The 17,694-nt window shown below is 43.8% G+C and overlaps 1 protein-coding gene across 1 annotated transcript in view; it reads right to left on the reverse strand.

Annotated features, from left to right (window-relative positions):
- Nucleotides 1-17,694, reverse strand: part of nell2a (neural EGFL like 2a) — an 80,258-nt gene that overhangs the window by 2,012 nt on the left and 60,552 nt on the right. Inside the window, exons 16-18 of the mRNA XM_041938684.1 lie at nt 9,147-9,287; nt 6,861-7,054; nt 2,827-3,003 (exon numbers count right to left, since the gene is read on the reverse strand). Coding sequence (XP_041794618.1) covers nt 2,827-3,003; nt 6,861-7,054; nt 9,147-9,287 — 512 coding nt within the window. The remainder of the gene's footprint in view (nt 1-2,826; nt 3,004-6,860; nt 7,055-9,146; nt 9,288-17,694) is intronic.

Here is a 17,694-nt window from a genome sequence, read left to right on the forward strand (position 1 = left end):
CTGTAGAGGTAAATGCTCCAGCTTTTTAATTGACTTGTTCTAGTCCCCCTCCCTCATTGTTGTTCCCATATTAATCTCACAGCAAACTTTGAGCACAGGGAGCCTTATTGGATTCCTCCTCCTGCCATCTTCTGCCGGCCTGAGGAAACGGGTCATATATATTGTATTTTGGCCGACGCCACACGTCCTACCCACTGCACGCTATATCATTCTGGCCTGACCCACTTCTGCTTACGCTGTCATCCGTGAGCGTTTCTGCTCCGCGACTACTGGGGAAATGAAATATGAGCTCAGACCTTATACGTTGAACACACAAGGAGACACAAAAGGCGTACACAGACGTAGAGCAACACGCGGCTCGATGAAAGTGTCCCACTGGGCATATTTAATATCACTGAAAATCGCCTGGCTCAGCATTTTTCCAAACGTTGTAGTAAATTAGACTGGCTGTAAAGCACAGGCTCACGCGGCGCTAATGCCCACTCCATGCCTCCATGTAGTGTGTAAACATTTGAAGTGGGAACCCCCACCCCCCTCCTCCTCCTCAGAGTGGCACTCTTTGCTAGAAGCCAGAGGGAGGGATTGAACGTAGCCTCAGGTATCTGCCCCACGCTGCGATGAGGGCCACTGTCATCTTTGTCTGTTTATGCAGATGTGGCCTATGATCACAAAGGAGGAAGAGATTTGCCATACAATCAGCTTTTATTTGCCTTTCACACAGAGCAGTGTGGCGGGCAAACTTAATCTGACTAAAACTGAAGCCTGTCTTCTTTCATGTCTTTGTGATATTTCAGAAGGTTATTACTCAGATCTGGCGTGCTGCGTTCATGGTGTCTCCCTGTAAATTAATCTCTGTTTTTACACGGATGGATGTAAGGATTGACTGTACGTTACAAAAATGCCTCCAGGAGATTAAAACTAGTGACATTTATCTTTGCCTGAGAATTAGCCTGCAGCAATCGGGCTCTTTTCTTCTGTGCACCTCGACCTAAAGTACAACCTATGGCTACGGCGAACAGCGCTCCTTTGATCTTCTGGCGATTTAACAAGATAGCCGATCACATGTGGCCCGCGTGCGCACATTGTGCAAAGGCCACACTTGATTTCAAATGATTGCACGGGTGGCGGGAGGAGGATTCACATCTCGGTCTTGGGAGAATGTTTTGCCCATCTGCCTGCTGTCACTGTGTATTTTAAGGCTCCTGCTGAGCCCGGACAGCCATGGCTCCGCTAAGTGTAGCAGCATTCAAGGTTCATTTCACGTCCCTGTCACGCTACTGGAGCCCCTGTACGCTATCGCACACCAGCTTTCTCTCTCGCCCTTTCAAGTGCTGCTCTTTATACTGTGTGGCTGGTGGTCCTTTGCTTTGCGTGCATGTCTCTGTGCATGTTTAATTGCGTGTGTTTTACGTGTGTGTGTCTCGATGTATGAATGCACGTGCAGCTGTGGTGACAGGTGTGCCTACATTCTCCAACATGAGTACATGTGTGTTTACACGTTTCCGCTCCGCACATGCTCGTGTTTGTATACTGCATGTGTACTCCGGTGCCGCGACCGGCCCGCCTGCATTCTCAAACGTGTTTGTGTCTGTTTGTGTCAACATATATAAGTGCCGGCAGCGGGCACAGCCTCAGCTAGAGTGAAGCCAAGCGAACCCATTTTCAGCCGACTGTGCTTCCCCGCTGCCTCTCAGCTGAGCGGTGATTTTTAAGCTCTTCTATAATGGCTCGCTGTAAGAAATCCAAAAAGCAGCCCTCAGGTCCGGGCATCAGGACAGCATTACAACGGCGGAGAGGGGAGGGAAGGAAATGACATTGCTTTTGCTGCTCAGACCATAAATCTGTCAGACCGGAGCCAACTTACATTAGCTGCTAGTCCGATCCTTAAAAGCAACAACAAGGAGGGACAAAAGAAGAAGGAGTTGTAAAGTGCTTTTCAGATGATTTGTGAGCCGCTGAACAGAAGGAGTGACACTGGTGTGGGTGTGTGGCACAGATGAATGTGGGTGAGACAAGACGGTGGGGCTGAATGTAAAGCGTGACATTTGCATTTAATATGCATATGGGTATGCGTTGAGAGGGGCATGGCGGGTCGGATTTATTGTTTTTGTCAGGTTTATTGGGAAACACTTATGAAAAGCCTCCCTGTTGTTTGAACGGCAGCGTCGGGAAAGGTCGGCGCGCGCGGAAAATAACGCACACGTCTGACTGTGAAAGATTCATGTGGCGAGCGCAGTGTTATTTTGTTTTGCATGAGAAACAGGACTGCACGCAGAGGACACTCGACACCGCAAAAACACACACGCTGCAAATACTCATCAATCAACGCGAGCGTGCGCTCTCAAAGCACACAAAGACGATACCCGCCGTTACACCCACCCACTCTCAAAGCACACACGCGTTTTCACCTGTTCTGCTCACCTTGGAAGCATCCTTCAATAAAATGCATAATTCCATCACAGCAGACAACAGTGCAGAGGGTCCTTTGAATTCTTTAAAATTTCACTAATCACTGACTCCCTTTCTTCTGCCACGAGATGAAAAGAAATCTTCATTTTCTCCTCGCTGCAACCTTCCTATTCACCTCTTAATCACTCCCCCTCTCTTTTTTTTTCCACCAAACTTCTCTCCTTGACTTTCTTTTACATCCCTCATTCATGAGCATTTCCATGGAGACCGGAGTGTTTGTTACGTTTCTTGTGTGGGCACCGTGGCACTGGAATGAATGCGTATGTTGTTTTAGCTCTCAGTGTGACAGGCTGGATAAATTCCTGCGGTGTAATGTTCGCGAGCGTGTGGCGGCATGGCGTGTCTGGCCCCACTCACCAGGCACTGGCACTGCTGGCAGTTCTCCACCCACGTGTCCCCGCTGCCGTAGGTGAGCAGGCCGTTCTGGTGCAGGCACTGGCTGCTCAGCCGGGGGTCGCACTCGGGGCAGCAGAACAGGTCGGCGTTGGGGTTGTCGCAGTCGCAAACCATCCTGCGGCACATCACCTGGCCGGCCTGAGCCGGGGGGAGCAAAAACACTTATATCACATGAGCACCAATAAACGCTGAGCACAGGCGGGAGCACACATGTATACATGCATGCACAGACAAGGCCATTTGTTTGATGGGGTCATTAAACATGCAGTTGATAATAAATATTGTAATAAAGGCTCATAGCCTGTCCCTACCAACTGTTTTGAAGCTGTATTTTATGGTTATTCACTTTCAGCTTGTACTGTAGGCAAGTCACCAGATTGAAATATATTTTATGAATACTGATGCGCAGTGGTTCTTCAGGAGTTCCTTATTCATCACTGTGGTGTTTGAAGAAGTGCTACTTGGCTGTCTTGTTGTCACACTGATTTAAGCTGCCTTCCACACATAGGAGAACTGCTGTGGGTCTGAATTCAACTCATTACCTTTGTCACACAATTCTCTCCTACTTACATCTGCCACCACTCAGCCATACAGGAAATAGATGCAGTAATGTTTGCTCCAGGCACAGTGTTGGGCAGACGCAATCAGCAACTATTTTATTTCGATTAATAGTTTAAAAAAAAAAGGCAAAGCATCTTTGCGTGCAGCTTCTCAAATGTGAATATTTGCTGGTTTTCATCTTTCATACCTTTGGGTTTTGGACTCTGGGTCGGACAAAACAAGACTTTTGAATATGTCAAGTTTGGCTTTGGGAAATTGTAGTGGGCATTTTTTAAAACTTTTTGGTGGATAATGAAAATAATAAACAGTATGCATGTGTGCATGCATCAGTTCTCCTTTCGGTTGCTACCAGCAGATCCACAGGATTCACAACAGGAAGGGAAAATCCTCAAATATTTTCTTTGATATTTAGAGCTCTGCCTTGTTTAGCATGAATTGATCGAGTGTCTAGTATCAATATTTGTATTAAAATTATTAATGGTAAACTAATGCATCGTAATTTTTACTCATGTGAGGTCTTGCTGCAACATCGAGCAAAGAGAATATTTGCAATTGAAAAAAAAAAATCCTCTAAAGTCAGAATATGGAAGGGTATATATACACCACCAGAAACTTCAGCCACTTCCTTTCTTTAAGATGCTTTTCTCATATTTAACAAAGAATCAGCAGTGATTTAATAGGATTAAGGCACCACTTTAGGATTATATTAGGATTCTTCTTTATTTTCGGGTGCATTCTTATGCCTCTGTTAGATAACTGAAAGCTGGGAGATGACAGTGAACGAGGGAGCGAGATGAGGATGATCTAAGATTGGGGACGTTACTTTCACCAAGGTGCCCCTAATCTTATGATTCTTATTGGCAATTTTAACCACGATGATGATCTCGTTAATTAATTGATTAATTCTGATCCTGTAACCTACTTTGTGATATGTGTTTTCGTATTTTTAGTCTGTCACAGTTCTCACTGCCTATTTTAGCCAGGACACTTTTAAAAAGAGATTTTTAGTCTCCATGAGGTTTTCCTGATTATATATAAATATATGGTTCAATTATGCATCAAAATAAGTCTTTATGAGAACAAATCATTTACACAATGCATGACAAATGAAAACTGACACGTAAAACCTGCAGGTCGTGCTTCACTGCGCAAATTTAGATTTAGTTTTACTGTATTGCCTCATTTAGGATTCTGAACCACTTCAGTGCCCAGAAACTGCAGCGATATCTAGAGTTTCTGTATATTGATTTTTTTTCCTGCCAATAAAATTAAAGTATTTTAATTTTTTAAATGTTTTAGAAACTAGCCACTCTGCTGGCAGATCCACTGATGTGCTCCAGGCAGACTGAAACAATAAACTATTTGCATATTGCATGATCTCAGTCTGGACACATCCCGGTCTTTGTCTTTTCTGTGATGTTTGACCTTGGTCTCCTCCATCAGCTCTCCATCTAATATCCAGCTGTGTCCGCCCACCTCCAAAACAATAACATGTTTACTCCTTTTGCTCCCTCAACCGCTCAATACAACTAATTTTGACAGGCAGCTCCTCAATCTCTCAAATCAATTAATATGAGTCATTTAATTAGGGAGCCATTTCTGCCCTGGTCCTTTGTAATCAAATGAATAATTTGCTGCTTGATCATTCACTACCGACACTAATCCACTGTAATCACCTTCCACTACAGCCAGACACTCGGCATTAGGTTGAGTGAAATGCTGAAATGCAAAGTATGACTGGTCCGTGACCTGATAATCATGGAGAAAAAAAATGTGTTGAGGATGATGGAATGAGTTTTCTGGATCAACTGTTCCCAGATGCCTTGTCACTCTGGTGTCAGAAATCAATCAAAACAACTACATCAAAGGCCTGAGTCACTCTGGTAGACCTTTAAAAATCACTATGTACAATATAGCTCACACACTTTAATTAAATTGCACAACAAAGGCATCACTGTCACTGTCAACAGCACTGTCACATGAAGGTTTATTGTGCCAGCGTTTCTAATTGCACTCACATTTTGCCTCTTTCCATGTCTACGATATCCTCTACATTTATTTTAAAATAGAAAAAGAGTATAGATTTTCAAAAATTCAAATGTTCACTGATATATCAGTGGATTTTAAAGGCCCGTCACATCAGAAAGAGGCAGAGTGAAAAACTGTACCGGAAGCTAGCTCGCCTGCTATCTCACTAGCCAGCTGGCTCGCTCATGAACTAAAAGTACAAGACAATCCCGACAATACAGAAATCTTGTACTTGCACAAAAGGTTTGAATAAATACCAAAACTTTTAGTCTAGAGCTGAGTTTTTTGGCGTGTTACAAACCCTTTATTCATTTTTTACTTAATAACTTAAACCTGCAGTAGCTGATTTTTGGGACATGTGGGAGCAGACATGGAGCAACACTCTCCTATCTTCTATTACTATTATCAGCATTATTTTTTACTATATTGTGCATTTTTATCTTTACTCTTAATTTATTGTTATTTTATTTACCATTTGCACATTTGCAGAAACCTTTGGCACATACACATTTGCACATTTATCCTATTATTAGTAGTAGTATAGTTATGTCACCTGCAGGGATCAATAAAGTTCTCTGCATCTGAACTATAGTTCATTTGGAGTCGTGTTTGTGGCCTCCTGCTGAATCTAAGTCCAATATTCACTCTCCTTTTAGCTCTTTTTTGGTCTCTACCAACTACTCTTCAGCTGCTAAATGCTCCTGTAAGTCAACCAAGATCGCTAACTTCCTCTGATGTTTGGCGCTGGCCAGGTAGCGTACGGGGGGCTCTTAGAGCTATTTTGCTGAAAGTGGTTGGAGTTGCAGGCCAAAAAATCAAAGCAGTGGGCTGAAACACACAAACTTTCTGCAGAAGCGAGTTACCGCTTGTTTAATTCTTGTCTTGTTTAATCTTCCAAACATAAAATGAAGGTGGCGTGACATCTGCCTTTCGTCCACCGTTACATGTCATACCTAATTTTCAGCCAATGCACCCCTGTGCTTCAGTATTTCTCGAAATGTTACTGATTGGTAGAAGGGGAGTGGTTTGGTTACAGGACAAAACAAGGTGACATTTGTTGCTGATTGGCCCTGTGGGGGACGCCATCATTCATAGCGAAGAACAGGTTTACCGTTGCTTTGTTATTCTTTGTCTAGACACTTGGATGGTGGAGAGCGAGTAAACAAAGAACAGAAAATGCAATCACAGACCAGTTGGATGCAGTGGCTGACAGAGGGAACATCACTGCTCAACTATCTACAGCACTGGGCACATTTCCTGTGTTTCTATCTGCCTCGCTATCTTTTGTTTCATCACGTCCATCTTCACACTTATATATCTCTGTCTGTTTCATCCCATCTATCTACCTCAGCTTTGGCTCTTCTCTCCTCTCTCTGTCTCCGTGTCCATCTGTCTCTGTTTCTCACCTGACAGGAGCACACCGAGCACCTATCGCTGTCCAGCACCCAGATCTGCCCACTGTGCTTGACCTTGTTGTCATGGATACAGTCGCCGGTGCAGTTGTGCCCGTGGGGGCACCGGCAGTCATAGCCTCCCTCCAGGTTGAAGCACACTGTGTCGTTGGCACAGGTGTTCCTCCCCGTCTTGCATTCATTAATATCTGCGAGGAGCAGAAAAAAGATGACATCATGCATATGCTCAGCGCAGGTAACACGGTTCATGCACAGCTTGTGGAAACAGGGATTTTTTTTTTAGAAGCACAAGCCTCATAATGTTTGCCATCGTAACACGGTGAGAAGGTAAAGTTCAATAACCACATCTTTGTCTTCTTGACCAGGACATGCCCTGCTCTCTGCACGCTGCTCCGCACATCAGCGTGAGAGCTTCAAATGCAGCTGTAAAACGTGGCATTTTTCAGATGTTGGGGGAAACATGCAGTGCACAACTGTAATGTAACCCAGAAACCTACTTTCGGTCAAATTATAACTTTGCTTTGTGAAACCCAGACAGGTTCTTTTTTTTTTTTTTGTGAGAGCGCCTTTAATGTGCTTTTTTCCTGCCTCTCTCAACTCTAACTGACAGCCAAGATGGGGTCAACGAGTGGAGCAGCGCTAGCACTATTGTTACAGGCAATGCTTCGATGTTACTGTAGATTGAGGGTTTCTATTTTGACAGCTGACACGTCTCCTGACAGGCTGTATCAGAGAGACTGTTCCAGAAATGAACAGGCTGCAAAAAGCAAACTGACGTTTTCTGGAGGAAAACACGCTGATAATGACCCAATCACACCATTACTTACAGAAGCGTAACAAAACATCATATAAAAACAAAAGTTGAGTCAGTTTCGGATGCCAGGTGACTCACATATTCCAAGCTCGGCTTAATTAAGAGGCACTATTTTCAGTGCTTCCTCCTGTACCTTGAACCTCTCAACTCTGAAGCTAGCAGACCTTTGAAGCTGTGATGGGACTGAGATGTGAAATCAGGAGCCGTTCGATGGAGAATTACTGGGGTTTTAATTTTTTTGCCCCTACTAGATGCTAAAAAGTTCATATTCTTACAAAAGCTACAAACCGGCATTATACCTCATTCGAGTGAAAAAAATTCAAAATCTGAGGCAACAAAAAGAAAAAGAAAAAGAAAAAAGAAGAGCACAGACCTCTGCCAAGGCCAATCGCTGCTCTATCTATGATATGCAAATCTGCAAGCACAACCATTATATATGTCTGGATTTCAAAATCTATTAGAATTATGTCAAAATATGGTTGTGCCCAGCTGGAGCCTCATTATCTCAGCTCTTCATTTATTATGTACTTTAGAATTGGAAATTTTTCACATACTTAACATACATTTGTGAAAACCAGGAATATGTTCCCAAGCCACATCTTAGTTTGAGGAAACAGCTTTGTTACAATTGTGGTGATGTTTCAGTTGTACCAGTTCTGCCATGAAACCTCCATGACGACTGCTTTCTGTGTGAAGTTTAAGCAGCTACATGTGTCGGCTACCCCAGAGGATTACTGGTACCCCTGACGTGGACTGTAATATGGAGTCTTCATATTTCTACAATTGGCACGTTTTGTCACTGGATTTTAAGATGTTTGACATTTACTCTGACAGGGCCAAATGTCCTATCACGCAGTGTTAATGAAAGTGACCTGTGTATCCGCCCCGTGATTCGAATGCGATGGATTGGTCTCTGGCCGACGCTGCACCCTTCCACGAAAATTGAGCCAGGAGAAACACGACCTCTTGGTGGAAGTAAAAGATAAGAGCTATATTCTGTTGAGAGGATTTTATATCCGAGAGGCATCACAACTTCAAAAGATCAAAGACACATTTTTAAATGTAAATGTTGGACACAATATGGCATTCAAATGTAATGCACATGTATGGGCATTAACCATCCCGGAGAAGGAAAAGAATAGAAAAATGATTTCAGGTTAAAATCGTTTTTCATGACATGAAACATTCATGATATCTATTGTTGTCCACACATTCCCATATGCATATTATTCACACCTGACATTTTTATTCTTTCCAAAAGAAAATCACATGTGAAATTGATGTTTTTTGATGTGTCACGCATGACTTTACCTCTTAAAGTGTGTTTTGCATGTAATTAAAAAAAGTGTGTCTCCTGTGTTATAAATTAATTAAAAAAAAATCCTTTGACTTCTCCAACTTGAAACTTTTCCACCACATGTTTTCTATTTGTGCAAAGTGTGCAGAGTGAAGGCGGACCAACTCACCTACACATGATTCCCCATTGGTGGAAAACAAGCCGTTGTCATGGTAGCCATCGCGGCACTCACAGTGGTACCAGCCGGGCAAGTTGACACAAGTGGATTTACTATCACACTCGACAAAGCCGTCTGCACACTCATCAATATCTGAGGAGAAGACAAGAGAGGAGCAGTGAGACATCCATAGATATTCACACATCACGTTGGCTTCACAATATGCTCTACAGTGAACGGGCTATTGAGCTCCATCTGTGCCTGGTGGCCATTTTCATCATTGACTGCTTCATAATTGATAAAACAACGTGTCTAGCATTTGACTGAATCTAGTCTGTAGGCTTTATTGATCAAGCGTTAGTTGCAAAGCAGGAGAAGGACATCTGTATCAATAAAAGATAGCGGCGAGAGAGTGAATCTAATACAACGAGCCTATTCTTAGAAGGCCGAGATTTAACAGGTTTATTCTGAAATACCAGTAAAAATCCTACGCCTATGTGTAATCCTCCAACGCACGCAGGCATGCATATGAATTCTGAGGTGTGTGAGCACCGACTGAACCCGCTTGGCCATGAGGAGCTCCTCTAAGGTGACGAACAAGAAGCTCAGGAAAGGTCTTGGACACACCACATCCTGTGGGTGGTTGTCAATGGCTGGAGCTGATGTTTGTTTTCACAGGGCGCCACTTAGAAACATCCTTGACTCTGCCCTCCTCCTTCGGCAACAAAAGACTCAGATTACATGCTCTGACTTTCTTCTCTCTGTATTTTACTTGCCCCCTCCCCGTCATTTTTTATTATCTGTGTTACCTTGTCCCTCTCTTTCTTTTTTTCGCTCGCTCGCTCCTCTCTCTGTTTACAACAGGCCGGCATTCAAGCCTGTCATTTCGACAAGCAGCCCCGCAACTTTCCTGCACACGTCAACTGAGAACGAATCCAATACAATTTTCAACAATGAGCATAATACACAGAGAGAGAGACGGATCACTCTGATATTTCAGCTAACATTTAATTAAACTGAGGGCCAAGCCCACACGAGAGAGGAAATAAAGCCTGTTATTACATAGTAGGGCTAAATACGTTAGGCCCAGACATGCGCTGTGATTAAATGTGTCTGCATGGCCAGTGATGGCTTTTTTATGATTGTGCATGATGCATGATGCGCTGCTCTCATTATGAAAATGGCAGTGTGCCGTGTCTGACCTTCTCCATGACTGCCTGCAACAGTATCCCCCATAGAGCGACAGGCAGCCGGGCTCACGGTCCCCCACCGCCCAGGCGGTAATGGGATTAAGATCTATTGGCTAATGAGCCCTCAGCCTTTTAATAGAATTTCTGCAGCAGATTAACCGTTGATCAAATGTCCCGCAGATTAGGGCCTTATCTATTTAAAAATTACCCGCATTTGTCTGAGTAGCAGGTTGCTTAAAAAAAAAAAAAGCCTACAGCATATTCCCCTTTTTCACGCTGGCCAGGTTCAAACAGCTCTCTCTCTCTCTCTCTCTCTCTCTGCGAGGCTTTAAAGCGAAAGCTCGCATTTCGCTAATTACATCAGTTTGGTGAGAGCAGAGCACCTCATTTTCTCCCTTTAGGACAGCAATGCTGGGTTAAAAGGACAGCGCTTAAAAATCACGAGTCTACAGCAAATAGTATAACTAGCTTATCTTTGAAAATTAATATAAATTCTCCCCACTCCTGAAGAGAAATATCCAATGCTCTTTGTTGCCTGTGAATTTCAGCGTGATAAAAGCACATGGAGCCTTTAAAGGGAAAAGAGGTGCATTGCCAGTGTGTTAAGAAAAAAAAAAACAAGCTGAATTTGTTCAAATCATCCTCTTCTCCCCAATAAGGCTGTATGAAATTGTTCAAAGTACAAGTGAGCAGTCATATACTATTTATAACAGACACTGTTGGTGAAGTCTAAAAATATGCAAATGGGTTATTTTCAGCCGGTTTCATTCAGGCGTTTTAAAACTTGACTGTCTGGTTACACCCTCGACAAAAAAGACTCGTCGCTCTGTTTTATCTCAGCCAAACCTGTCACCTGCGATTATGGCGCGACGCTTCTCAGCCCGCCGTCACATCAACTTTTTAAAGTGCCGCCGTGTTTCAGGACGGCGAAACTCGCTGCTGTCGCACCTCGGACCTGACGTGTGAGGTGCGGCGAGGACGCAACATGCTCGCAAAAGTCTCGGCTTCTCTTTTATCATCTCGCGTAAATGATAATGGGAGATCATTGTAATTAAATCATCGACAATGACAAGCAGACAAGGGCGCTGCCTGGAAGCTCTGTCTCTACTGAATCATGAGGCTTTCGCTTCTGTTGAATCATAGATGTGCATGGTGCAGTATTTTCACTTGTTAAATCACGTCGTGTTTTTCTTCTATCTGCTATGAAAAAAAAAAAACTTCACATACAAAATGAAACTTTCTGTCTCTATCACCTGGAGAGGTCAAGCCCACAGAAGAACAGTCATTTTGAAGTCATCGTGCTGACTGAAAATACATGGAAACTGACAGAGAAATACCTACACGCAGAGAGGAGGATGAGATAGATGAGTAGGAGGAAGAAGCAGGAAGAGATGGAGGAGGAACAGGAGGAGGAGGAGGAGAGACGATGAGACAGACTGCAGTTATCCTGCTCATTTTCCTGAGTGGCAGCCTGGAAACAAGGGCTCTATTAAGGCAGCTCTCGGAGGACAAAGTGAGGAACAAGCGGACGGACTTTCCTCTGCACCCTCCTGGGCTTGTAATGTCTCCTCTCTTTCTTCACCTTTCCATGTGTCCTCTATTCACCGTCTCAAAGCCGAGGCAAAAACAGAGCTGCCCTCATCACCTTCGTTTTTGTCTCTCTTTGTGCAGAGTTCAGACTTTAGTCCAGCCTGCCCTCGTCTCTTCATCCCGCCCTTTCATTGTCCCTGCTTCACTTTGTCCTGGCTGCCTTTTCTGATCCCGCTCAGGTACGGGTCTTTGCTTTTGCTCCTTATTCTTCTTGTCTGTCGCTTCCCCCACCCCCCGTGTCGTTTCCCTCCCATGACTGACAGATAGTCCTCGGGGTCGGGATGCAGTTCTGCTGCGTTGCATCACTCAGTGCAAAACCTGCCACATGTACATCTCCTGTACAGTAACCTAATTCAAGCTGATTTCCATTTCCATGGAGGTCTGACAGGCTCCAGGAGGAATCATTCAGAAACAGTTCTGAATCTAAACTCAACCTTTCTGCCTGTTACCAAGTCAGACGCCATTTGACAATAAGTGGATTTTAAAAAGGGCTGAATTTGTCGTGTCAGATCACGTTTACAGTGACGGCTGAAGAAAGGCCGCAGAACCTCCACGTCAATAACAATGTGTACAAAGCTTTTATTGGCCCGCGCACGACACAGCGATAAGGTAAGAAATGGATTTCAGCTCCCTGCTCTTTTATGTACAGTAAAGTGTAATTGAGTGATTGTCACTGGTCCTCAGTCTTCATTAAGAGAAAGAGCAAACTCAAATAATCAATCATTCATCGTGAGGCCTGGGGCAAATTGAGTTACACACTGGGTTCCTGAAGATGAAACAGACACCGAAACGCAAATCCATATCTGCAAGCACTTGAGTGGGAGAGTGGATGAGTAATCATGGTAAATTGGAAACAAGCCTTGTGAACAATCGGTAGCTGCAAGCGCACACAGAGTGCAATCGCTCTGCCTCACTATGGCTGTAGAATTCCTCCACCCTTTAAAGTACAAACGAAATCGCAATTTGTAAACTGCTTCTTGCAGTCAAAGAACACGTGAAAGTGAATTTCAGAGGGATTGTTTAAATTCTGAGCAAGAGTAAGGGAGAAGAAAGAGAGATGCATCAGAAATGCTGCTTTATTCTCCGAGTCTCTGAGTGGGAGGACAGATGCATGTGTTTGATTGACAGCTGGGCCAACAGGGGCACAGAGGTACAATAAAAACAAACGTGTGCTGGCTGCTACCTGTACCTGCCCACCTTTATAGATTATAACCCAAGGAGCTGTCTTACCAGCAGCATATAAAGCTGCACTAATCAATACCTTTGTATTAGCCATGTAAAAAATGACAATGTGTTGCTCATGGTGACGAACCCAACTCTGCAGTTTCTCTCAGCTCCTCTGAGCGCTGCAGCACCTTTTTAGCTCAAAGTTTTGGCTTATATGACCGCAACGTTTCTGCTGTGGTTCAGTCTCACTGCTCATCCCAACTGTTTTTAGTGAAAAATACACTGCGCCACACATGTCCGGCATCAAACGGCAGACAGACATCGTTAGCGACATGTTGTTGATCGCAGTGCAGCATCGAGCAGCGACAGAGTCAGATATTTCTCTCCGGAGGTGGTGGAAACCAAAACAGATGTAAAAACGGAATGAATATTGGCCGTGCATTGGTCAGGTGGTGAGAAAGACAACAAATGAATGATAACGTCACTTCTGTTAAGCAATGATTTGCTAAGTTAAGTATGGATGTATAAATAGGACTGGATACAGTGAACAGGTGGGGCTCTGTTCATTCCTATGGATGTTCATCAGTGGTGCATTAAGCCAAATAAACCACTTCTATGAGCCCCAGCACCCATACAGCAGGCGTGCCAGAGACCTCTGCTGACTAACTTCCGGTTTAGCCTCAATGGGAATAAAATGATTTAATCGTGCAGCTTCAAATGTCATCGGACCGAATGGATCAAATTCTGATGCTGAAACGAGTCATTTCACGGTGCCTGTGATGCTCAAAAAATGTATTGCCCAGTTTGCAGCCGCCTATCTGCAGACTCAAAGTAGCTACAAGACACGACTACAACATGATACACCCTGGAAACTTGCTGAGGCACCAAAGCTACTTGGTTCAGGTTAGGAAAAGCGGTGTGTCATGTGGAGAAGTGGGTGTGTTGTGTGGTCTGTGGGGCTGCAGATGGACCCTCCTCCTTTATGGGCCAGTGTGCATCACGTGACGTTGTAATTACTCGGTTTGGCCACTGTGACAAATTGGGTTCAAAGCCCGGCGCACTTCCTGGAGGCTGGGTTTATAGCTTGCGGAGCTGCCCTTAAGTGGCCAAAAAGCCAGTTATGCAGGTCTAAGTATAAAGATGACACCATTTACAATTGACATTTGCACTTCAATGTGCTACAGCTGTCTTAGTAATTTGGAGGCAAGCCTGTGAAATTATGCAAGCAGCGCACTTTTCACGCTGTTGATAGTTGTTTGGTGGCTCATTCAGCAAGTTAAGGTGCATCACGAGGGACACATTAGCTAGAAGGCTAATATGTGTTATGGTTCAAAGCCTCGTTTTGTGTAGCTCAGCAGGCTGCTGTTAGTCAGTGTCACTGTCAGTCAATAATAGACCCGAGGCTGTTCCTGCTTTACGCAAATACAGTTCAAGGTGTCTACGTGCAAAGAATTTACCCACAGGTGGAGGAACAATGGTGCTCTGACTGGCAGTTGCACATATAGATTGTTCTATCATTAAAGTAACAACATATCAAACATATATGGACACATGGACACAGGACATGTAATTCACAGAGTATGCTGCAGCAATTTAATTTCCATTGGCCTTTACAGAGCTGTAGCTGTCCAGTCCCCCAGTGCTCCCTGTGTTGCACTGCAGCAGCTACAGCAGCGAGCTATCCCTTGGAGATGTGTCATTTAGGTAGAAGCAGCAGGTTGCGCTCAGCTAAACGACAGCTCCGGCCATTAGCAGGGCCTAATTAAGACACACTAATTACGGGTGATGGAGTGAGTGCTTTGTGAGGCCGTCTCTAAATAAATAATGAATACATAATCACTGTGCTTAAACAAGCCGCTTGAGCTTTAACAGTCACAGGCCCCCGGGCCTTGTGGGTAAAGCGTGGAACAAAGGAGGGAGAGAGGGAGAGCTGCAGCGATGCATCATGGGAGCTGTCAAGGGGGTGAAAAAATTAATATGGTTTTAAATATTCACTACCTGCGCCTGAGTGTCGGGTGGGAGGCGCCCGGGGGAGATTTCAACGATGATGAGGTTGTGATATTTTTTTTTTCTTCATTGTGTAATACTCACTGTGGCCCTCGACAACAACGCGTCAACAACTGCTCGCAACTCCTCTGCGCAGTTTAACCTGGACAGGCCTGTTTTTCATGCACATCTCTACGCTGCTGACAGACTGGTTCGTATTCACTGGACCATCTGCATCTCGCTTTTTATCGTCCACCTCGTGCGACTCTTGGTTTGTCTTCAGTCTGCTGAGTTTTTGTCTGTCTAGTCTGGGGTTTTTTTTGTTCGCCTACAACTCTGACAAGCTCCCAATCAATGTAAATGAGGTCTGAGGGAACAAAATGTTTGTCTGGCCCCGTTCGGCTCTCTGTCCTGGTCGATATGCCAGCGTGACCTCAGGGCTCCTCGCTCCTTCTCTCACTGCCTTCAACGTTTCCTCGTGAACTCGCTCGCCATTCGCTCGTCTCCTCCCATCCTCCCTCTGCTCTTCCTCGCTGCTATTTTTCCTCTTCCATTTTTACATCTCATTATAAATCACCTCCTTTTAGCTTCGCTTTCTTCCCTTCCTCCTTTTTCCTCTTGTCTTATCGCCTCTCATCGGCTATTACCCAATAATTAAATATCCTCTACTTTCTTTGCTTCTCGACTGTCTTTTTCAACACATGACCTCTTAAAAGTCTGGTTTTCTCTCCCTACCCTCACTTCTTTTCCTCACAGGAAAGGCTGCAAAAACGTATTGAATATTTCATTGGCGATACAGAGATTATGGGAGCTCTGATGAAAAGGCGGCGTTTCACTCATAAACAGGATGCTCCCCTCTTTAGATCACTTCTCTTTATGAGAGTATCGCTTCGGAAGAAGTAGTGCACTGGTAAATGATCATGAGTTGAGAAAATTAGAGTTTTTCCTACCAATAAAACACCAATTTAAAGTGTAGGTGTACTGCACCAGGGCTCGCTGATGGTGCTCTTCAACATAACCCTGCAGGAGTGTGTAGGAGTCACAAATCTAAACTGCATCATTAACACGAACATAAAAATCTTTTATCTCTCTCTCCTTGTCCTTAAAGAACACTGTTGATGCTAAAGTAGCCTCAGCGTGATTCAGCACTGCTGATTAAAAGTGCTCGTGAGGACATGCGACTGCAGAGGGATTGAAAGATGAAAGGGAGAGGTGTCCATCCGCAGCATCTGATCAAATGCTCTTCTCCCTTGAGGAGCCCACAGCGTCCTTTGAGAAGCTTGCAAGAGGCCACCCGAGGACAGCAGAGACGGCCATTAGTTACAGAACTGACAGCGCAGTGACAGAAAATTTTAACTGGTGGCCAAGCAACCTAACAAGCTTAGAGGGGCCTGAAAGGAGGAGATAATGAGCTGAAAATAAAGGAAATACAAAGGATACCTCCCCATTCATCTTATAGGAGCTCTTCAGCAATTCAGTCCATAAACAGGCAAAACAGAAGGGGATGTTCACAGATGTCATGTCCAATTATTTCACGCATGGGTTACAGGCTCCTAAAAAATCTTTAAAATCTGCTAGCATCTGAAAGCTAAGATGATCATAAAGGCCTTGTTACAAACCTTATTTTCTCAAAACATCACAACTAAAGACACTCTCAAGACTTGTAGATTACAAGGTCCTGCTGCCCACTTATCTCTCAGGTGTCACTGCAACACGACTGTTTTAATCTTTGGTTTCGTTTATTTCTCGTCTCACCTATCTGAGTGGAGGAAGTGCAAACGCTAAATGATAAATTAACAGCACTATAGGCAAAGATACCGAAAATAAATTACCAATGATGATAACCAGCGTTTCAAGGAAATATTTATAATATCGCTGATTTGCATCGAATGGCCATGAACGTGCAATAATGCATAATAATGTCAGCCAATCGCCATCTGCATTCTCTTCTTCATTGAGTATGCAAAGGCCCTAGAGCAATGGTATCCAGTACAACCTTCACAACAATGACCACACCATGATGGGCAGAGGTGTAAGCTATGGGAGTTTGTATTAATAACTGCAATAATAAGCAGCACATGTATTTCATCCTTGTTGTTCAGTGCACCCTTGAAATAAAGGGGTTTTTGCTCATACATGCCGAAGCCTATGCCTTCAATATTATATTCATCTCATTTTGCCAAAGTGCCGTTTTTATTGCCATTTTAGTTTAGTGTCACATTTTATTCTAGTGTGTTTAGTGTGTGTGTTTTTTTTATTATCCACACAATTTGAAGCTCAATTTGTGCTTAAGTGCAACATGTAGCAGCTCATTTTTTTTAAGTACACAAGGTTTACTTTCTCATAACTCCACCCAGTAATATGTATCATGAAATGCTGCAAGCTGAAAGCTCTGATTAGTGACTTTAAGCTACATTTTCATATAGTTTTCTAGTGCATGGCTTTTTCCATTTATGCTTTGCATTTATACATATGCAATACCTGTAATGGTGTTTGTAAAGTGACTTTAAATTGTGCATTTGTATTTGCTCTTAAGTAGTGTTTTCAGAAATGCATGTAAAGATTTAACAGGCAATAACCTCTAAAATTGATTTACATAAGGGAAGGAAGCAAAAAAGGCCTTGGGC

The sequence above is a fragment of the Chelmon rostratus genome, chromosome 6, assembly GCF_017976325.1.
Source record: "Chelmon rostratus isolate fCheRos1 chromosome 6, fCheRos1.pri, whole genome shotgun sequence".
NCBI lineage: Eukaryota > Metazoa > Chordata > Actinopteri > Chaetodontiformes > Chaetodontidae > Chelmon > Chelmon rostratus.